The sequence below is a fragment of the Protobothrops mucrosquamatus genome, unplaced genomic scaffold (assembly GCF_001527695.2).
Source record: "Protobothrops mucrosquamatus isolate PMUCROS unplaced genomic scaffold, P.Mucros_1.0 scaffold11, whole genome shotgun sequence".
Classification (NCBI taxonomy): Eukaryota; Metazoa; Chordata; class Lepidosauria; order Squamata; family Viperidae; genus Protobothrops; species Protobothrops mucrosquamatus.
In genome coordinates, this window is record NW_015386398.1 from 1 (window position 1) to 23,597 (window position 23,597).

General features: G+C 42.8%; 1 protein-coding gene across 1 annotated transcript in view; it reads left to right on the forward strand.

Moving 5' to 3' along the window:
- Positions 1–9,074: 9,074 nt before the first annotated feature.
- Positions 9,075–23,597, forward strand: part of LOC107282680 (sacsin-like) — a 28,096-nt gene continuing 13,573 nt past the window's right edge. Inside the window, exons 1-7 of the mRNA XM_029283070.1 lie at positions 9,075–9,097; positions 10,520–10,607; positions 12,285–12,396; positions 17,757–17,903; positions 20,077–20,522; positions 20,598–21,532; positions 22,145–22,233. Of these exons, the coding sequence (XP_029138903.1) occupies positions 9,075–9,097; positions 10,520–10,607; positions 12,285–12,396; positions 17,757–17,903; positions 20,077–20,522; positions 20,598–21,532; positions 22,145–22,233 (1,840 nt within the window). The remainder of the gene's footprint in view (positions 9,098–10,519; positions 10,608–12,284; positions 12,397–17,756; positions 17,904–20,076; positions 20,523–20,597; positions 21,533–22,144; positions 22,234–23,597) is intronic.

Below are 23,597 nucleotides of genomic sequence, written 5' to 3' on the forward strand. Positions count from 1 at the left end.
AAGATTCTGCTAATGAACTCTTCAAGTATCTTAAAGAAAAGATCAAGGAGATGGAGAAGGGAATGAGGTCAAATGGCTCCTGTGGAGGATCCAAAAGTAGCAATTCCTATCACAGAAACTTCTCAGACTGTTGGAGTGAATGGGATCGGCAAGCTCATCAGCATCAACAGAGGCACTATGAATTTACCAGAGGTGGTGGAGGAGGAGGAGGAGGAGGCAGTTATGATTTCCGGTCATACCATCGATGTGGACCAAACTCTTCAAGATCACAACCAAATCACTGTTTCCTGGAAGCAAAGCGTTGGCTCCGGCAAGCAGAATGTGATCTGAAGGTAGCAGAAAGCATTGCTGGAAACGGCAGCACTGAATGGCTGCTGTACATGACTTTCCGGGCTATGGAGAAGACTCTGACAGCAGTTGAGTACAACCAGGGAGGTGGCTTTGAGAGGAATCTCTCTCTTGCAAAGCTGGCTGATAAGGCAGCATCGTATGGATGTGAGCTGGCTAAACTTCCTGAGCAGATAGATGTGCTCAGGGAACACGGCGTGGATGACAAGATAACACAGTATCCCAAATATCACACTTTACCCACCATTCCTAATGAGGCCTTTTCTGCCTGCAAAGAGCAGGAAGTGCTATTGTCAGCTTGGGAGATCTTAAACGTGGTAAAGAGATGGCTTGGCCTCTAAACAACCCCCCCCCCCTGTAAATATTAGAAGCTGGGAGATATATAATGCAGCAGTATCTGTAAAGACATCTTGCAGATAGATGCTTTAAAATGAGAAAGGTTGTTCACTTGAAAAAAAGTAGCCTCACAGAACCTGTATTATTTGTAGATGATAAAATAATAGGGTGTCTATGAAAACAGTATGTATATTTTTTAATATGGACATTCCATTTTTTTGTCTTTTGATAAGTTGATTTAATAAACTTGGCTTTCTTAAATAACCAATTAAAGAATTGATTATATATTTATGAAGGGGAAAAAGGGAATTATTATAGACATAGGTTCCTTGATAGAGATTTCATTTCCTCTTTATCTCTGTATTTGATTCTTCTATAACAGGAATGCCAAACTGGCAGCCCGCAGGCCGGACGTGTCATCCTGAAACTGCGCTCACCCCATTGCCGGCAATGGGGAAAGTGTCGCGATACGTCATGCGACATCACATGACATCGCGAGTTTGACATGCCTGTTCTATAAGATCAACCACCAGTTCACCCGAATACCCAATAACTACCGTAGAAGTAATAGGCAGTGTTTTTCCCAATGGATGTGCTTACTGAAATTCTCATGACTAAATGAGTATGTGCCATCAAGTTGGTGTTGATTCTTCATGTCAAAATAAATTTTCCCCATGATCTGTCCCTCATCTGGTCCTTCAGGTTTTCCAGTGGCGCACCACTGCCACTGGTTGCTACTGATTGTTCAGTGGTTATAAGTTGAGGACAAGCTATACTGAAATGTCTTATATTTTGGTTCTCTATTTACAGGGGATATCTGTACTATACATATTTTTATATACATACAGAAAGGTCGTCTTTAGTTTATTGCACATCTTGACTTGGCTACAGTGTAGGATTTTTATTTCAGGATCAGAATCACATACTGTTGCATGAGAGCGTTAACCATTTTGGATCAACTAACAGTGAAAAGGTGTAATCCTGTTTGGCCCAATTGGAGATTACTCTGGCTTTGCAACTGGGACTTTAGAGAAGTGAATAAAAATACAGAATCCAGGTTTCTGATTTCTAGTGAAGATAGCAATTAGTACTGTAATTTGTAGTTGTACGAATTATTTAGTGTACAGTTAACTAGTGCAGTACAATTAAGATTGGTCTTAAGGAATCCTAGATTGGTCTATAACCAATTCCACATTGTTAGAATAAATCAGGCTTTTTGCCATCACATCTCCCTTTATTGTAATCTTAATGTATATACCTTCCCTAAAAATCCACACACCAAAATGGACACAATGAGACTTGGTGCTCTGTGAGCTTGGTTATTTTTTTGCCGATGAAGGTGTTACCTAGTTGAGTAATAATGAAACATCTGCAAGAAAACAACCAAGCTCAGAGAGCACCAAGGACCCCTCACAGTTCAACCCTGAGCTACAGACACTCTAATGAAAACAATACTATGAAACTTGGATTGATGTCACTGAAAGGTTCTTCACACCTTCCCTGGACTCTCTGCATGTCCTAAGACAGTGGTGGTGAACCTTTTAGAGACTGAGTGCCCAAACTGCAACCTGAAACCCACTTATGCATCAACGATTGCTGGGGCTGTGGCCACTGAGTGGGAGTGGCTATGGTAGTCATGGCAGCATGGGTGGGTGTGGCAGGGTGGGCGTGGCCACCTCCATGTTGCTCCTGGGGAGGGATGCCTGTGGAGACTGGACAGGATTGGAGGAGATCCAGGGGTTCTCTGGCGGGTGGGGCAGTGGGTAGGAGGCTCGTCCTGCAGGGTGAGGTGAGGTAAGGAAGGGGGGAGGGCAAGGGTGCTATTGCCATGGGGCAAGGCTAGGCGAGGCAGGGGTTGGTTGCAGACAAAGGGGGGCTCCGGTGAGGAGGAGGAGGAGGAGGAGGTGGAAGAAGGTTTAAGCAAGCTTAGCAACCAGAGTGGGGATCCCCCCCCAAAACAAACATACTTTATGGGTAACCTCAAAGCACGAATGAAGAGACCAAAACCTGCTGCAACCACCCAGCAGATGGGAGGGGAATAAAAACCAAACAGCCCCCCCAATCCTCGATGAAAGCCTCAGTTGGGGAAGAGTGCGGGCAGCTGGGCGTCTTGCTCAGCTGATGGCTTGGAGAAGGGCAGCTACACCCCCTCCCAAACGCTGCCCTCTCATGAAAGCAGGATGAAAACCCCCAAAAGCGTCAAGGAAAAAAAGTTAAAACAGAAGAGTATCTCGCAATGGTTTTCTTCCCCACTTCCTTCTGAAGGTTAAATATGTAAAGACCACCCAAAAAAAAGTTGGCTTTTTCTCATTTTAATTCAGAAGGAAGCAACGGGAGGATTGGGGGGTGTTGTTTGTTTCAAAAGAAGGGAAAGAGGGGCTGGGGGAGTGCAGCAGGAGAACGGCGATGGCGCAAGGCTTCTGGCTATGCAGGGGGGTGTTGGGAGGCGTTCTTTTTAAAAGAGTAAAACGAGGCAAAAAGTAAAAATCCCCCACTCACTCCACCTCCCAAAAACACAACAACAGAGCTTTCAATGATGCAAACAAGTTTTTATTGAAAAGTAAGTTTGCATTTGGCATGTTTTTAAAGAATTAATGTGATTTTTGCTGTTGTATGCCTGCTGATAATATATCTACCCTTGGCTCATAGTTTGTAAGTTTGAGAGCAACACATGCAACACTCAGGTCATCTGTTAGTCTGCTTCTGGTGTCAGATTTTATATAATTCAAAACTGAAAACAGCTGTTCATAAGCGTAAGATGATCCAAACAAAGTAAGGAAAGCAATCCCAAGTGCTTTCATAGATTTAAAATTATCTGGCAGAGAATTTCACACTTTGAGGATTTTGTTCTCAACACTAACTGTGCTGTCCTTTGTCATCCCTTCCATCTTCTCTAGTTTTTCATGCAGGTCACAGAATTTATTTTTCCAGATAGTATTTTCCTGAAATTCCAGTAGTTCCGTTTCTAAATTTCCTAAATCTAACCACTCTAAGCAGGAAAGATCAAGTTCTTCAAATTTGGCTTTATCTGGAGAAGTAAGAAAACACAGGGTTGTCTCCATCTTACGGAACTGTGTAAATCTGTTCCTAAAATTTACCTTTGCAGCTGCTACAATGCTAGAAAATTCCTGGTAGATTTCCTAATGGCTTGTAGGATTGTCTGCAAATGATGTAGAATTTTTTAAATGAACTTTTAGGCTAGGAAAATATTTCAGCTGCCCACTTTCAAGGTCTCTTTCAAAAACCTGCAGTTTTCTCTCAAAATGTTTTGATATCACAAAGCATCCTTTCTGCTGGTTTCCCTGCACCTTGTAATTGTTTGTTCAGCAGATTAAAGTGGTGTGTAAAGTCTGTAAAAAACATGAGGTTGGTAAGCCAGGCCATATCAGTGAGCTGTGGATATTCTTGCCCTTTTTCATGCATAAACAGCCGAATTTCATCCAAGCAGGCCACAAATTTCTCCAGGACTCATCCTCTGCTCAGCCACCGGACATTATTATACATAAATAAACAATCATACTGTGCCTGAACCTCCTCAAGAAGTACTTGAAACTGCCGACAATTCAGAACACGAGCCATGATGTAATTCACTATTTTTGCGACGTCTTTGAGGACATCGTCAAATTTTTTGTTGCTTTCCCTGGCACAAAGAGCTTCCTGGTGAATGATGCAATGGAACTGAATTACTTTATGTTTTGTTTCTTGAAGAAACAACTTTATGAAACCAGATGTTGCCCCCACCATAGAAGGTGCTCCATCACTTGTAATGGAAACCACCTTTTCTGGTCTTATGTCTTGTGATAAAAAAAACTTCCTTCACAGCATTGTAGATATCTACACCTTGTGTTCTTTCAGGCAAAGACATCAGTTTCAGCAGCTCTTCTCTCATGATGTCACCAACAGCATAACACAAAATTACTGCCAGCCTTGCATGGTTATTGATATCTGTGCTTTCGTCCAAGCACATGGAGTAACAGGCTACCTTTTGTAAGTCAGTGGTGAGCTAGTGACTAACATCACTTGCCATGCACTGGACTCTTATCTTTAACAGTATTTCTGCTCAGTGGTATCCCAGAGATGCGTTGAATAATGTTATCCTTGTTTGGGAAATCATAAAAAAGAGAGTAACTCCCAGACAACATGGCCGTTTTGATAATATCCCCATCAGAGAGGGGCTTACCATGTTTTGCTATGCACAGTGAAATTTTAAAACTAGCAACTGTCAAGATGATTTGTTCTGGAAAGATAGTTGGAAAAACTAAGGTGCTGGGAATGATAGCTCCTCAATTTCCCTTCAAGAAACTCTTTCCTTTAGTTATCACCAAGTTGGGCAACATTTTTGTGGTTGGTTTCAAAGTGCCATCTGACACTTGATGTGCGACACACAACACTTACGTTGCATAGAACACATAATGCTTTCCCACTGCGTTCAATCACTCCAAATGACTGTGTCCAGGCCTCTTGGAACGATCTTCCATTATCTGTTTTTGATTTTTTTGGCTGTAGTCATTTTTGGATGGGTGTACAAGACTTGGAGTCTACAAAAACACAAAATTTAAAAAAAATGAAGCAACCAATACAAATCTATCTCTAAATAACTAACACTATTAGTTAACACTAAAGAAATGGATATTCCCTGAATCAACAATCTAGGAGGGGGGGAATTAAACAATGAAAGCAGTGTCTTGGATTTTACAGGTTGTTGGAAAAGTACTCATTCATTTTACCAGATACTGAAACTAGCAGAGAAATCTGAAGCAGAACGCCTGTATTAGCAGATGCAACTGAAATAAAATCTGGACGAAGAATGGTCTTTCCTAATAAGCTGTAACTTCCTCACTTAACTTTGCAAACCCTGTGGGTCCCACGCCATTCCACATACCTGCAAGAAAGCAGCTGCAATCCAGGTACTCTAACAGGGCTTTTCCAGTCGCCTAGCAAGGTATCAAAAGCTTGATGTAAACTTGATGACCCCCCCCCCAAAAGGAAAAAAGTGATAAAGTACAGTAGTCCTCACCTTACAACAGTTCACTTAGTGACTGTTTGACACACCCATCCCTCGCTGCTGCCACGAGGCTGGGCAGCCACTGAGTGTGAATGCTGCTGCCTCGTTTGGGCTGCTGAGGCCAACGGCCAGCTGAGGCAGCTTCAGACACAAGGCCTCCCCCACCAACATTGCCACAGCCCCAAGAGGCTGGGCAGCCAGTGAGTGTGTGAATGCTGCCTCGTTGGGGCCTGCTGAGGCCAGTGGCCAGCTGAGGCAGCTTCAGACACCACCGCCGCCTTAAAGCAGCACGAGGCAAGGCACCCCCACCCCCATTAATGGCTGCCGCCACCTTCTTAAAGCAGCACAAGCCAAGGCAAGGCAACCCCCCACCGCCATTAACGGCCACCGCCTAAAAGCAGCATGAGGCAAGGCATCCCCCCCACTGCTGGCTGCCCTTACCGCTTCTTATGCAATCACACATGAGGCCAAGGTGAGGTGCCTTGCCCACACCCTCTGCGGCTATTACCGCTGCTTCTGCAATTGCATGAGGCGGAGGTGGCTCGCCCGCACCTCGTGCCCTCTGCGGCCATTACCGCTGCTTCTGAGATTGTACAAGGCTGAGGCAGGCCGAGGCAAGGTACCCCCACACACACTGCCAGCCACCCTTACCGCTCTGCTGCTGTTGCTCGCTCGCTCACAGTCCGCTCCGACTCGTCCTCACTCGCTAGCTGTCAGCAGCAAATGCTGCTCCCGCCGAAAGTTCCTCCTTTTATAGCCTCGCACCTATTCCCAGACTCCGCATGCGCTGAGAGCTGCGAGGAGAGGAGGCGGGAGCAGCTTGACCCAGCAATGTCGCGCATGCCAACAGACGGCTCTGCGTGCCACCTGTGGCAAGCGTGCCATAGGTTCGCCACCACGGTCCTAAGAGGTACACCTCGCTGTTTAGAAAAACCCTGTTCTGAATATTCAGATATCAAACTTCAATACAAGGCCCACAACTTACAGTCAATTGGGTCCAGAATTTCTGCTGCTAAGTGTGGAGGCTAAACAAGTCATGCCCAATTTTATAATATTTTTCACCATGATTGTTAAATGAATCGCTGCAGTTGTTAAGGGAATCATACAGGCATTAAGAGAATCCAGCTTCCCCCTTGACTTTGCTTGTCGGAATCTGGCTGGGAAGGTCACATATGGTGATCACATGGCCCCAGGATGCTGCAGCCATCATAAATACATGCTGGTTGCCAAGTGCCCAAATTTTGATCATGTGACAATGGGGAAGCCGCAATAGTTGTAAATGTGAGGACTGGTTTTAAGTCACTTTTTTCAGTGCTGTTTTAACTTTGAACGATTGCTAAATGGATGGCTGTAGGTCAAGGACTATCTATCCTGTAGTTCCAAAGTGCATGGGAAGACATTACTTTAACTTAGGACAGACATGAAGACCTCTGTCTAACCCCACCCTTGCTCCCTTCTAGAAGTGAGGAAGTTGTGCCCCCCCCAGATACAATTCCCAGAATCCCCCTCCATTGGCCCAGCTGCTGGAACGCCTAGGATCCGGAGCTCTGGAACCCTTCAACTTTTCCTTCCTGCAATCCAATCAGCCTTACCGAATCCTAGCAATAGCACTTGGACCAGGGGTGTTAAACTGCCAACTGGCAGGCCGGATGCGTCATGCCAAAACCGCTTCCACCCCATTGCTGGCAATGGAAAAAAAGGTCGTATGTCGCAACACGTCACGTGACGTTATGAATTTGACACCCGCGACTTAGACTTAGATACCACTTCACAATGTTTTACAGCCCTCTCTAAGCAGTTTGCAGAATCGGCATATTGCCCCCATCAATCTGGGTCCTCCCTTTACCAATCTCTGAAGGACGGAAGACTGAGTCAACCTTGAGCCTGTTAAGGAATGAACTGCCTTTCAGAATAAATTGTTTTATTTTTATTTATTAAATTTGTTTGCCACCCATCTCGCTGCAGTGCGACTCTTTCCATCTTTTCTAAAAGTTTTACTTTAGCATGTTGTTGTGTGAATGCAGGGCCATTCCTAATCTCATGCCTGCCAATCAAGATGTTTCAGCGGTAGACAGATCTGGCTTTGGGGTCTGGTCAAGATAAAACTGAACACGCATGTTTTAGGACGCTTCTGTATGGCCGAGGTTTTCCCAGCAGAAAGTCTCCTCCTGAATAGGACCCCACTTTGGGGCTTGCAATGCGTTACGTATACTTACTTAGGAGTAACTCCCACTTAAGTCCCTGAAACTTACACCTTGAGTAAAGAAGTCGTGGACATTCCGCTCAAGCAGAAGTCCAGTCCTCCGCACTTTCCCCTGAATTTCGCCCCAGCTTTCCCCCCAGATTTTACAGCTCTTGGCATCTGTGACCACCTCGCTCTTGTTTCTGTTTCCTTTCTCTTCCACAGAATAACTTTCGGTTTCCATTTCTCTGACAGGAAAGGCAGCAAGTTATTAAACAGCGTGCAGACGCCTCCGCTGCCGGCACTCTGCTGATTGGGCGGAGGAGGCGTCGAGGAGCCGCTTGGATCATTTCCTCTGGAGAAGCCCCGGAGCATCGCTGAATTGACTGCCTGAAGACCGGGAGTGGCGTGTAGGTATTGATGGGGACCAGCGTCCCTGGGTTTTTTTGGGGGGGGGGGGGGGGGAAGGTAAAGAGAAAAGGGGGCTAGAACGGTTCAAGAAAGCAGGGCAAGATCCGAGCCAGCCGATAGGATCCCATCTCCCCATTAGTTCAATCCGAGAATACGATCCTAGCCCTGGATCGCGCGACCGGAATAGTTTGGGGAGCATCGCTTCGGGCAGAAACTGGGTACAGGTCTTTATGGGTTCTTTTAATTTCTAGAAGGAAATCGTTAAAAAAAAAAAGCAAATAAAAAAAACCCCAACAATAAATAGCCTTGCTACAGCGAAGCGAAGAGGATCCGTATATAAGTAATTGCTGTGTCTCCGTTCGATGTTTCATTATTTGCTGGATCTGAAAAATCCAGTTTGAGAGAGGAGGGGTGGGATTGTAACGGACGAGAATCTCCTGCGCTGGGGCAGACTTTGGCCGGCTGGATCACGTGCCTAATCGCGAATGAATTGATTCCAGGTGGTGGGTCTTAAGTTTCGTTTTTGATGAATAAATGTTAGCGGGTTTAATGGCCTTAAAACCTAAAAGCTTGAAAGACAGTTTAGATTTCAGACAGTAATGGATTCCTCCTCTCAAATCGTTTCCAACTTTCCTAAAAATTGACTATTCCAGGTTTGCAGGGTGGCAGTGGATCAAGTTCTCTTGGATTCATCCTAGAATTAATTTGCACTCAGTTAAATCAATTGGTGTGATTACGTTACGCCTGTATTTCATTTTTATATGCTTTCTTCTTATTCCTGCAGGTTGAAGAATGTCTCAAAAGGAGAAAAAAAAGTAAGGATGTGTGTGTTTGTGTGTGATAAAGAGAAGGCAGAAGGATTATGGCTGGGGATTGTGAAAATGGCAATGCCACATACATGAGAGCAGGTGTAATGGTTGAAACATTGAACTACAGTAAAGTGTGTTTACATCTATGCACAGGTTGTGCATGTGTATGTGTGCGGAGGAATGTGAGATTATATTCCCATAAAGGAGATTTTGTGTGATGTACATGCACACCAGGTTCTAATCTGCCTCAGTTTAGTAGGTAAATTTGGGGCAGATATAATAATGTAATATTCAAAGCACTTTTTTTCAGAGTGTCTCCAGCTATAGTAGCTAATATTACCTTCCATCCAACTAAATATTATAATTTGGCAATATTTTTTGAGGGCCACTGGAGACCACGCCCAAGGCTTATGGGAAATCAGACTGAATTGTCCCACTGATCATAGGTCCATTTGATCAATTTATTTATCAAATTTAGAGACGGCCCATCTCACACTTAATCCCTTTGTTCTAGCCTTGGAATCGCCTTTGAGGACATAGGCTGAGAGAGAAATGGTGATGGGCTAAATGTGGCCAGAATATGATTTGTTGATGGTTTAATGTGTTGTATGAATACAACCATATAAACCAGAGCTGAGTATTAAATATATGTGGTAAACCTTGCCTGCTGTGCAATGAAGAAAACTGTTTATTGACAGAGCCAATAATTTAAAATTTAAATCTATGGGTAATTTTTGGACAAAGTTTTAATCATGAATTATCTTGGCTGGCTCATATAATTTTATGGGGTATTGTATTTGTACAGATAGTCTTCAACTTATGGACTACAATTGGGACCAGAATGTTTATTACTGTGCAAGGCAGTTGTTAAATGAGTCATACCCAATTTTATGACCTTTTTTTTTTTTGGCCACAGTTGTTAAGCAAATCACTGCAGTTGTTAAGTGATCATGCCTTCATTGAGCAAATCCCGCTTCCCCTTTTGACTTTGCTTATTGGAGGCTGGATGGGAAAGCTGCAAATAGCAATATTATGACCCTCGGATGCTGCAACCACTGTAAATACATGTTTGTTGCAAGTGCCTGAATTATTATCATATGGCAGTAGGGATCCTGTAAAGCGTGTAAGTGCAAGGATGGGTCATAACTCACTTTTTACAGTGAGGTTGTAACTTTGAATGATTGCTAAATGAATGGCTGTAAGTCAAGAACTGCCTGTATCATTCTGTCTTCTCATACTTCCCCAACAGAACTGACAGCAGTAAAAGAGGTTTAGAATTCTTGTTCCTTGTAACTTCTGCGAGGTCACAAACTCCTTTTCTGGTGTTAGATAGATGGAGTAGCTACACAATGTATCTGAATAGGCATTGCTGGAAGGTGGCTATTAGAAGGTCCTTATGCCCTGTACTGAAGTTTGTCTGTCTTTCAGGAAGGGCTTTCGGCAGAAACCGCCTCCCATCCTCAAGTATTTGCAGGGTATCCTTCGCAAATACCCAGATGGAGGGCAGATATTAAAGGTGGGTTTGTAACAGTTAATAAACACTGGATTTTTTTGTCTTTGGAAATATTGACACAGGAGTAGACTCTAGCTGCTTTGCTTCTTCATTCATTCATTCATTGATTCATCATCACATTTATATAGCTGCTTGTCTCATAAATGTAATTCAATGTATCTGCAAACTATTTTTGGTTTGTTTTGGTTAATTGGATGGTTAAATGCACCTATACGTGTATACGGATAAGTGCCATATTGTATTTTGTTGCAAGGAACATGGTTTCTATTTTTAGAATATTCCACAATTTATTTATCAACGATATCTAAGGAGCAGTTTTGTTTTCTACATGAAATAAAAGTAAGAAAAATGTCCTACATATATATCATGCAATACACATACTGTATAAAAAAATCACAGCACTTTTTATTTGTTTAAAAAAGATATATGAACATAGGTAATTAGTCAGTTTGATGGTAATTTAGCTAATCTGGATAATTTGGGATTTACTGCTGAGTAAACATATATAATTATCTATTTTAATCGATGTATTATTTCAACTTACCTTATAAAATTATTTGGAAACTATTGAGGGAACGATTAGAGTTGAAATATACATGAATATACATGAAAATATACATGAAAATGGGGCGGGCAGACTCCTGAAAATTATACATTCAGTTTACATTATACATTATACATTCACGTGTAATGTACGCATTATACATTCAGTTTACACCAGGAATTCTGGGATTTTAGAACTGTTGTGCTATTCATGCTAAAGGAAATGTTGACAACTACAGTTCCCACCCTCATGTAGATCAACAGTTTAGGGAAATCTGGTGTTTTGGGGATGGAAGCCATTTGTGTTAGATATATTTTCATATACCTATTTCATTTAGTCATATAATAATGTACAGGTAGACCCCACCTACTGCCTTCCTCATTCCTTAGAAGTACTGAACAATAACTTTACAACCAATGACCACTTTTACAATCTTTGCAGCATTTTCATTCACATGATCACCACTATAGTCAGTATGCATTATCCTGTGCCTGACCTGTTTTTCTCCTTCCCCCATTGAGAATTGGAGAGGAAGGGATTACAAGAGAGTAAGCAGACATACAAAGAATACATGGGGCTGTTTGTGTATCCCTGAGCACCATCATATTGCTTTTAGTGCATATTCACTATTGTGTGCCTGCTTACTCTCTTGTAATCCCTTCCTATCCAATGAATGTAAATACAAACATTAATTCTCTTGCTGTTACTCATCCCAGCACTAGATGAGCATTCCAACGAATAGGGAAGTGAGGAAAGGGAAAGCACAGTACGGTCCTGTGATTGCTTCACTTAGCAGAAAAGCTGCCGGTCCCAGTTATGTTTGCTAAAGAAGGATTGTCTGTACACGAATACATACACTTACATATCAACTGCACATTTAGTCTCTTGTGTTTATCACTGTGAGGAACTCTTGTGGATTGAAACTGAAGGAGATGGAGAGATGAGGACTAAAACCTTGGAAAGGAAGTCCCAGGAAATCCCAAGTCCCTTGGCAGAGAGTCAGGGAGGGGTATCTAGCACTTCCTCTCAGATGAGTTTTAAAGGATGGTGTGATGTATTCGTAAAGGCACAGCTTAATGTTTACTGGTTTCGGTGTCTACCTGAATCTGCCTCTGATTTTCTGCCTCTTCTCAAAGGAGCTGATCCAGAATGCAGATGACGCGGTTGCTGAAGAGGTGATTTTACTCTACGATGAACGGAGTTTTGGAACACAAAGTCTTTTCTCCGATGGACTGGCAAGCACCCAAGGTATTGAGCAGAACATGTGGAGGACTAAAAGCTGTTCACCTTCACCCAGAAATAATTCCAGCTGTCAATTGAGCGGGGGGGTCCTGATGGTGGAGATTTGTGTTGTGTGCCTTGGGATGCAAAATCCTGACACACAGGCCTATGATCCATACTGAACTAATAGAAGGAAAACTGGATATATTAATAGCACAAGGAGATTGTATTATTATGGGATTTAAGGAATGTTTTTCCATTTCTGTTACGTGTACATTGGACAATAGGGGCCCCCACACTTTGCAGGCAGCCGGGCCTGTTACCCCATTTAATTTGATGCTATCCTTGCTTCTTAGAAATAAAGAAATTACATTTTTAAAAGCCTCGTATTTTAGAGACAGTCCTCGACTAATTAGAGCCCAAATTGTCTATTGCTAAGTGAGAGAGTTGTTAAATGAGTTTTGCCCCATTTTACGGCTTTTCTTGCCACAACTGAATCACTGCAGTTGTTAAGCTAGTAACAAGTGAAGTGAATCTGGTCTCCCCATTGACTTTGCTTGTCAGAAGGTCGCAAGAAGTGATCACATGACCTGCACATCACATCATATGACACTGCAACCGTCATAAATATGAAACAGTTGCCAAGCACCTGAATTTTGATCCCGTGACCATGGGGATGCTGCAATGATTATAAGTGTGAAAAACAGTCATAGGTCACCTTTTTCAGTGCTGTTGTAACTTTGAAACAAAAGGTTGTAAGCCGAGGAATACCTGTATGAATTCTCACAAGAGAATGTGGAAAATGAAACTGAATTTTTGGGGTTATTTCTATCAGGTTCCTCATGGTCATCCTAATTTAAGATGTCTATGTGTACAGAAATCATCCCTCCATCCCCACATCATCCTTTGAGTTCGTCTTTATTGGACAAGTCTCTCTTTTTTGTTTTTCCAGAAGTCATTTGCCATTGATTCCTTAACTATCTGGCTGTACCAGTGTTATGTATAGCCTACATCCAAATAACTTGGGTGATGCTTAGATCAAACACACGTTCTGTTGTAAAATCAATTTCATTTTTTTCAATCTTCGTTTACCAATGGCTGTTCTTCAGTTGGCTGAAAGGCAGTTTTTTGCTTTGGGCCCCTCCACCTGTGGCCTTGGGGCCAATCAAGATGTTTCCATGTTGCTTTTTGCAGCCAAGCATGTTTTTATTTCCCAAATGCTGAGACATTAGTTCTGCGATTTGCATCACAGCAGCCCAAGGGAGTTTGGGGCATAGGTTGTTTTTCCATTAGCAAGAACTCTTTCTCCACTCTGTCCTCTTGTGGCTGGCTTCCTAAGTGGCCTTGCCAGTAAATCTTTTTAGAACACAGCCACGTGGCAGCAAGGAAAGAGCGTTTCCCCAGCGCAGGAGCTGGCAGAAAAGAATAATGATGTAAAGTGATGATGATATTTGCAACCCATATTCTGCCCATGCAGTGAATCCAAATAGGGGGTTCTGTCCTCAAATGCAGAAAGGGAAGGGTGGGGGGAATACTTCATTTGGTATCAGTTCCTGGCCACAGAAGACTGTTTCCAGGAAGCTGGTGAGAGGTCTGCCAGCAAGAATCATTCTTGGCTTACTTCTCATGCTGCTTTTGGTCAGTTTCCCATTCCCACGGTGTCATCACTTCCTGGGATCAGAGAAATGGCCACAAAAGAGCCATTCTCCCTTCTGGGGAGGAAAAAAAGGAGGAAGCAGGGGATCCTGGTGCCAGTTCTTCCAGCATCAAAAAGACCACCTCCTCACACCCAGTATAGAGATTGCTGTAATGCAGGGGTGGGGAACGATGGCCCTTTTTACTTATGGACTTCAATTCCCAGAATTCCTCAGCCAGCTATGCTATGCTGGCTCAGGAATTCTGGAAGTCAAAGTCCAAAAGTCATAAAGGGGCCATCGTTCCCCACCTCTGCTGTAATGGAATGCATGGGTGACCTTGGGAGAAGAGGAGAGAGCCTGCCTAAGAAACAATCGGATAAGAGGGGCAGGAGCCTTCAGTCGCTTTAAGAGTTGCAGGAAGAAACTGAGGAAGGACCTGGCTTCATGGATCAAGCAGTTAAAAGTGGCGGGTGGGAAGATTGTACTTTTCAGACTTCTGTTAGTGTAGCCCTACACTGAAGTAGATTAGAACGATTGGCATATGAGAATGACCTTGGGAGAGGGAAAGAAGAGATGTTGCCTAGGACATGATCGGATAAGAGAGGGTATAGTTCAGAGCTGCATAAGGGGTGGAGAAAGACTCAGCAGAGCCTCTCCCCTAAGGCTGCAAAAAAGACAGGAGATTTGTACTTTCAAAGTAGCAAGATTCTGTTAACGTACCTTTAAAATAAAGTAGGCTTAGCTCATCTGGTCATGTTTCCTGTCTGGCCCACTTGAGAACGTTGACAAGAAAGGGGTTTTTGGAGGCTAATTGTATCTCTGAGTTAACTAGTTGGGTCCACAATTTAGGTTTTGATGCAAGTAGTCTTCATTTAACATCCACTTTTTCAGCAACTGTTCAAATTTACAATGATGCTGAATGAGTGGTATTGAATGACCAGAAAAGATTGAGAAAAGGGGGAATGTGAGAAAGAAAGTCAAGATAACCATGCCTTGATGTTGTTTATTATAAGGTGGGACAGAGATAAACTTGGATAAACTTTCAAGAGTCTTACTCTAATCTACCTTACTATAATTATTTATTCCTAAAATCCCAACCCTGTCATTTTTTGATTTGTCCTCCTTGAAGGGCTGACAAGATACCACCAGGCTACAAAATTGTGTTCTTTCGTCATAATAATAATAATAATAATGATGATGATGATGATGATGATGATGATGATGATGATGATGATGATGATGATGATGATGATAAATTTGGAAGGGACCTTGGAGGTCATCTAGTCCAACCCCCTGCTCAGGCAGGAAACCCTATTGGTAAAGCCTGTTTACCGACAGGTCAAAGAAGAATTTTTGAAGGTCACAACCTCGTAAGTGGCGAAGACCTCCGTCCAACAAGGTGACCAATTAACAAGATTGACAGTCCTTCAAAGAGGAATCAAGATCCAACGAAGAGTCTTTGGTTAGTTTCCACCCGTTGCTTCTTGTCCTGCCTTCAGGCGCTTTGGAAAATAACTTGATTCCCTCTTCTTTGTGGCAGCCTCTGAGATATTGGAACACTGCTATCATGTCCCCCCTCGTCCTTCTCTTCGTTAAACTAGACATACCCAATTCTAGCAACCGTTCCTTGTATGTTTTAGCCTCCAGTCCCCTAATCATCTTTGTTGCTCTTCTCTGTACTCTTTCTAGAGTCTCAACATCTTTTTTACATCGTGGTGACCAAAACTGGATGCAGTATTCCAAGTGAGGCCTTACCAAGGCATTGTAAAGTGGTATTAATACTTCACGTGATCTTGATTCTATCCCTCTGTTAATGCAGCCTAGCACTGTGTTGGCTTTTTGGCCAACTTGTTGGCACACTGCTGGCTCATATTTAAATAATTGTCCACTAGGACTCCGAGATTCCTCTCACAGTTACTACTATTGAGGTACCCCCTATACTATACCTGTACATTTGGTTTTTCTTGCCTAAATGTAGAACCTTACTTTTTTCACCATTGAGTTTCATTTTGTTAGATAGCGCCCAGTGTTCAAGTCTGTCCAGATCCTCCTGTATCCTAAGCCTGTCTTCTGGAGTGTTGGCTATTCCTGCCAGCTTGGTATCATCTGCAAATCTGATGAGTTCCCCATCTATCCCCTCGTCCAGATCGTTGATGAAGATGTTGAAGAGCACTGGGCCCAGAACAGAGCCCTGGGGCACCCCACTACACACTTCCCTCCATGTAGATGCGGTTCCATTGAGGACCACACGCTGAGTACGGCCAGTCAATCAGCTATGGATCCATCTGGTGGTGATGCTGCCTAACCCGCATTTTTCTATCTTATTTCAGCTATGAGTGGGAATTTATAGACAGGAAGAATTATCTATATATGTATGCATGTATGTATGTTTGTATGTATGTATGTATGTAAACTTCTATGCTGTCCATCTTTTCTAGAAGCAACTCTAAGTGGCGTACAATCATAAAAATGATAAAACATAGAAACAATAAATATTAACACTCAAATTAATTTAAATTAATTTAAAATTGACAAGGTGGAAAGGAAAGGAGCAAGATGTGTATGGGAGGAGGTGGAGTTCTCTTTGTCCATTAACCATTTCCAGAATCAGCCCCCATCAGGGCCCAAGCCAGTTGGCAGAGCCAGGTCTTCAGGCCCTTCAGAAAGCCAAAAGCCCGGGGTAGATCTCACCTTGGGGAAGGACACAGTGTTCCATGGGACAGAATCCATGGCAGAAAAGGCTCTTCCTCTGGACCCCACCAGCCAGAATTCCTTGACCAACAGGGTCTGCAGCATGCTGCTCCTGTTGGGGTGGGTGGTTGGGTCAACCCCATTGGGGTGAGAGAGTTCCTCAGATAGCCTGCACCCATTCCATGCAGGGCTTTAAAGGTAAGAATCAGCACCTTGAATTGGACCCGGAATTAAACTGGCAACTAGTGCAGCTCAAGGAACAGAGGTACGACATGGGCCACTCTAGGGACCCCACATACTATCCGCGTGACTGCATTCTATGCCAGCTGTAGCTTCCAAATACTCTTCAAGGGTAGCCCCATGTAAAGCACATTGCAATAGTCAATGTTTTGTTGGCACTAGGAAGTATTCTCTTCAGAGATCAACTGCAACTTTTGCAAAATGGTCAAACATAGCATAGCCGGGAAGCATTGGTGTGTGCAGCAGTAATTAGAGGCAGGTTTTTTACTTCGGGAGCTGCTGTCGTTGAGGGGGTGGAGCCTTGACTGAATGACAGTTTTTGTTCTGCGATTGGTTGGAGAGAATACTGACTGGCCTATTGGAATTCTCTTCAGACTCCCAATATTTAGAGGTTGGTGGAAATAAAGAAGAGGAGTGCATGGGGTAAAGAGACTGGAAAGTGGCAAAAGTGGGCTGGGCTGGAATGGAATGGAATGGAATGGAATAGAATAGAATAGAATAGAATAGAATAGAATAGACTTTATTGTCACTTATCAGCAAACATTAAAATAAAATTTTGTTGCATTCAGCTCTCAAAGGATAACCACTTCCAATATACACTACATAAACATGACAAAAATATGCTTATACCCACATACACACACATATATGATACAGAGAAACAAAACAGTCTAGTTCAGATGTATACATATACATGGCGAGAAAAAAAAAGATGTCCTTTGCAGGTGGAATATTACAAGGGATAAACTCTCTTTTACGACCGTGTAGTCCCTCATGTTAAAAAAGGAATATATGTTAGTCCATGTTTTTCTCTCTTAGGACCTGCGCTTCTGGCTTACAATAATGGCATTTTCTCTGAGGATGACTGGGAGGGGATCAAAAGTCCCGGCATCAGTCATAAGGAAGATGATCCATCTACTGTTGGTAGATTTGGCTTAGGCTTCAATTCTGTCTACCATATTACTGGTGAGTAGTTCTGCACATCTTGATTTAGGAGAGAGCAAGTTTCAAAACCGACACACATTTCTGAAAACATTTCTTGGGCATAGTTTTTCCTTTTATTGCCACTGCCAAAATTCTGAAGTGTTTCGAGAAAATGGAGTTCTGTGCTTTGTATATATGAAATCCAGCAAGACACATCCCTGGTATTTTATATAAAGGAGGAGTTGCTTTTTTGTCAAAAGTATCCTAAAGTTTAGCTTCACACATTGCCTTAAGTTAAAACCAAACAAATCATATTGTGCCGCCTGATTTATCAACTATGGCTTATCATTTATTGATTTGTGCAAATCCAGCCAATTGTAGCGTACTGTGAATGTAATAACTGTGGTTTAGTGCAATAAGGTTTGTACAGGGCACTAAGCTTTAATGGGATTTGTCTGGTCTGATTTAGCCCGAAGGAATGACTGTTAGAACATAATGTGATATGTGAGCATCCAGCAACGTGAAGACACTCTGGAACAGTGTTGCTCAACCTTGACAATTATAAGGTCTGTGGATTTCAAGTCCCAGAATTCTGGGAGTTGAAGTCCACACATCGTAAAATTGCGAAGGTTGGGAAACATTGCTGTAGAGTGAATTTCAGCTCTACTGAGTGCATTTGCTGTTTGCTTAGCAACAATCCAATGCTGGTTGTCCTTTGCCATTCCCTGCCATTTTCAACTTTGTTTTACTCTGCAATCATTTGGCTGTTCTTGGGGTACATTGCCTGGTTATCTAGTACAGGGCTTTTCAATCTTTTCACAGATTGTATCACTTTTAGGACATGACAATATTTGAGTACCACCAGTGCTTAGCAAGGTGTCAAAAACTTGATGACTAAAAAAAAAGCTGGCTGGTCAGCCCGTCTTCCTCTCTCTCTCTCCTCTTCTTCCTTCCTGCCTTCTGAGCTCTCCTTCCATAGTGTAGTAAGAATGCGCCCCCCCCCCAGTCCGTTCCCTTAAAGACACAGGAATCCTTAAATCCTGTACCCTTAAAGACACAGGAATCAAGCGCAAAGCAAGAAAAGCTCACAATAGCCTCCCAGAATAAAGAAACACTAAACTCCATTTTTTTTCTTTCTTTAAGCTACCTCGGGCATGTCACAGTTTAAACAATGTAGCAATCAGAGCCTAAAAAACTCCAGCAATTGCGAAAAGTGGTAACCTTAAATTAAGCCTGTTTACCTACAAAGAAATCTTGCTAAAAGCCATAGACAGACTCAAGATAAGTGGGTAAAACTAATTACATTTGTTTAAAGGAATGAAACCTATGGAAGCCAACACTTTGGACTCATTGCTAGCCTTTGTGAAATGGACTAAAATAGTCCAATAACCAAAGCACACAAACCGAGCCTCTGAATTACAAAACGCTGTAAAAACTACATAAAAATCCTTATGGCAATCCATTCAAGCTGCCAGCTGACCAGGAACCCACTGGCTTCCGAAATAAGCCAACTTCCTTTCCGACATGCTCGTCTTCTGGCTTTTCATTTCATCAGCGCTGATTGCATTCTCCTGGCTGGAGAAAACAAACAAGGGGACCTTTTCTTCCAGCAACAGCTGCTGCTTCTTCCCTGTCTCTTTTTCCTCCCTGCCTGCTGAGCTCTTTCCACAGCTGCTTCTCTTCCCCTTCTCTTTCCCTGTTGTCTTTTTTTCCCCTTTCCCACGAAAACCACCTCCTTTTATATCCTCTCCTCTCCTTCCCCATTTTTCTTCAGTTCACCTCCAGCTCTGCACTGCTTCCAGAAGCGCCAATCAGCTGGAGCCAATCAGCTGGAGCCCTGCTTGCACTCCTGGGGCCTCTGCTGAGCCTAGACAGTCCCGCAGCTCCAGCTGACTCTCCCTGAGGCTTGGGTCACTTCAGCTCATTCCCCTCCCCCGCTACACTTGTCTAGGAGGGTCGCATATTATTTGCCACGTGCCAAAGTACCATTAGTGGTACGTGTACCACCAGTTGAAAAGCCCTGATTTAGTCTACAATATTAATATTTCCTGGTGGTCCAAGTATTAATCAGGTACAATACTGTTAAGATCCAAGATAAAATAAGGCAGTGGCTACTATTGACTAATATGGACTGAAATAAGAGAGGAGGAAAGTAAGTGAAGTAGGAGTGTTCGTCTCATGCTTGTGAAGCTAAATTTTCCTTCTCATCCTTCAGATTTTCCATCAATTCTCTCTGGTGAATTTTTGGGAGTGCTGGACACACAGCAAACAGCACTTGAGGAAGGAGGTCAGCTGTGGAGTATAGAGGAATGGGAGGAGGCATCTGATCAATTCCAACCATTCTGGGCAACACTGGACTCCCTTGGTAAACCCTGCCCAGCGGTCAAGGGCCACTTCCCTGGCACCCTCTTTCGCTTTCCTATTCGGCAGAGCCCCTCCAAGATCTCAGACAACATCTACAGTGCACAACGGGTGCAGGAACTGCTGCGCTCATTCTTAAATGATGCCCCCATTTGCTTGCTGTTTCTCAGGAACATCCAGAAAGTGACCCTGGGCATTATTGGGTCCGACGGTGCCATCTGTGAGCTGCTAAAGGCTGATGTCTCAACTCGTCCATATTGTGAGTCAAATGCTGTTCAAGACATGCAAAAAACAACCAAAGCACCTCTGAGCCAGGGTAGAAACAGAAGTATCTCAGAAATATTTGCTGATTACAATCTTGGCGCCACACTGGAGACCAATAGCTGCATCAAAACACTTGCTTTACAAGGTAGTGGGGTTGCTAAAGCCACCAGCTGTGAGTGGCTCATATTGTCAGCAGAAGCAAAAAAAAATGCTCTCCCGGGATTGTGGGACCTGGCTGAGAAGGTGAGATCCACACCAGCATTATCCTTGGCCTACTGTTTGCAGGACAGATGCACCGGCCGCCTTAGCTGTGTCTTGCCTCTCCCAGCCACTGAGGAAAACGTCACTGGATTGCCACTGCACATCAGTGCTCCCTTTCAACTCACTGATGACAGGAGGCATGTGCAGTGGTCTGAGGAGGGGTCCCAGGCACGAGGGGCTGAGGGCCGTTGGAACCACTTACTGATGGAGGAGGTACTGCCTGTTGCTTATTGCCAAACGGTGGTGCTTGCCTCCTCCTGCCCTGGTGACCCATATGGGGCATGGCCAAACCCAACTCATAGCCAACAACTCCGGTACAAGCCTCTAGTAACTGAAATATGCCAGAGGTTAAGGAACATGAAACTCTTGCTGAGGGTTGGAGAGGGGGACCCTCGCTTGCTCCATCCTTCTGAAGCCATCCTTTTGCCAAAGCCAGTCTTGGATAAGCCCGTAGGCCCAGTGCTGGAGAAGGCCCTCCTTTTGGCAGGATCACCACTGGCAGCAGCCCCTCCTCATGTGCGTCAAGCCTTGGTATTGGGTGCAAAAGATGGGACAGTAGTACAGGAGGCCACAGCCAGGTTTGTGAGAGGGGCTCTGCAACATGCTGCCAACATCTGGAATTGGCTCACAGAGTCTGAGAAAAAGTTGTTACTGGAATATTTGGTTGAAGATGGATGTTACCTGGAACTGAAGGATCTGCCCCTACTTCCAACAGCCAATGGGCACTACACCTGCTTTGGAGATGCTGGAGAGACCGTATTTGTTGAGAATCCTGACTTTCCCAGGTGAGCAGCCTCCCCCCATTCCCCCCCTCCAAAATAGTCTAATTCTGTCTTCTCCCTCCTTCAGTATACTGTACCTCCTGATTTGAGTCAGGCTTGAACATCTGTTAAGGTAGAAATTCAAAATGCTTTAACTATAAAGGGAAGCAGAACTTCACTGATTTGTTCCAGAACAGCTGAAGGTCAGTGTCAAGAGATGCATTTAGAGATGTCACACGCTAAATCTTGGACTGAACATACCTTTATTTCCTAAGACATCTTATGTTCTAGGCAAAGAAAATTAAATGGAAAGCTGCATCACTTTTTAGTCTGTATTTTGCCAGATAGACCGGGTACCATACTAAAATAGTAAGAATGGTTGTTGACTTGTAGAAAATGTTTGTTTGTTTCAAAAAAGATGGAAGAAATTATTCAGGGTAACAGACATCATCCAGGGAGATGGCAGCGAGAGTGTGAAGGATTAAGCTTGCAGTTTGGTAAATAAACCAGATTGCCTTAATATTTGATGGGCCTGTGTAGTATTTACAACCTTAAAATATATAGAGTAAGATCCATTTTATTGACCTTCTCGGTAGTTTGTAGTTTATTTATTAATCCTTTCTCTTGGTTTTGCAGAATTCTTTTGCCTGGTTTGGCCAACCAATTTCTTACCAAAGATCTAACTCCTGTGTTGCTGAACCATTTGCAAGAAATTGCCAAAAAAGGTAAGCTGTTATCTTTCCCTTATGTGAGCCGCTCAGGCAAGGGAGTGTAATGGGCTCTGAGAATAACCTTGAGGAACGGAAAGAAGAGCCACAACTAAAACAACAGTAGTGTTGTCTTGGGTTGTGGCTCTCCTTCATGTTCCTCAAAGTAATTGTTCCATCCCATTAGAGTGGCTGGAAGCAGCCTTATCCAGTTGACTGCAATTTCCACCACCTCTGTGGGATATTGGTTGCAGAGGATGGAGTTAATTGGATCTGCCTGAAGGACAATATGAGTGGGTCTTAGCATGTCCATGTTGACACATAGCAGGCAGCTGCTCTCTGAGAACAGACTGCCCTAGAAAAAGGACAGTGAGCTTTTCCACACTGCAATTGCTACACAGCATAGGATACACCTGACTTACTCGTGCAGTTAAAAGCAGGAAGTCATTCTCCTTTCTGGTTTTAATTTTTTTTATAAATATTTTATTAATTTTCTATTTTTACAGTCAAGTACTTAATAGATAACATGTTGACTGGGTCCATTGTTAATTCAGTGGTACATTTTTAACTTCTTCAAACTAGATTCAATTTTACACCATCCAATAGATCCTCTCTTCTTCTGGTAATAGACATTTTCCCACTAAGCAAATACAATTCTTGTTGTTAATAAATATACAGTTGAATATCAGCATCTTTATTACATTTTTCTAATAATATCAACAATATCAGTTTAAAATATTTTTTCTAACCAAAACAAATATTAATTGCATTTGCACTCAATATCCATTTATTCAGTCAGTATCCTATTTGCAGTTTTTTTCAATTTTAATTTCCCATCCATGTTCAAAGTATCTCAATCATTTATAATTTCAAAGCAAGTTATATTTGGGTAATCAAAAGCTTCCCTTATTCAAACTTCTTACCATTTTCTTATTTCCCTTTTCATGCCTAGATATGATATTCTGATTACAAATGTTATCTATCTATTTATAATAATACTTCTATTTCTAGCAATCTATTCCTAATCATATTCAAACATCTAATTGATAATATGATATCCCCTTAATAGGTCAAAGCTTCTGTTTTCTTCGGTCTTACTCTAGCTTTCTTTCTTTGCCAACTACCTTTCCAATTTAGTGCATTTGAATCATCAAATAATTCTTCCTCTATTTTTGTGTATATTGTTTGGAATAAGAAAAACAATTTAATTAAAGTATTTTTGGAAGAACTTACTAGCCCATTGATATTTATTAAACAGCCTCCCTCCTTCTCCAATTCCCCACCGTTCTGCTAATGGCTCTCCTTCCTTATCCTCAAGTATGCTCTGAAATCTTGGTTGGCAAAATGTATTTTCCATTTCCGATATTATCGTAATGTCTTCT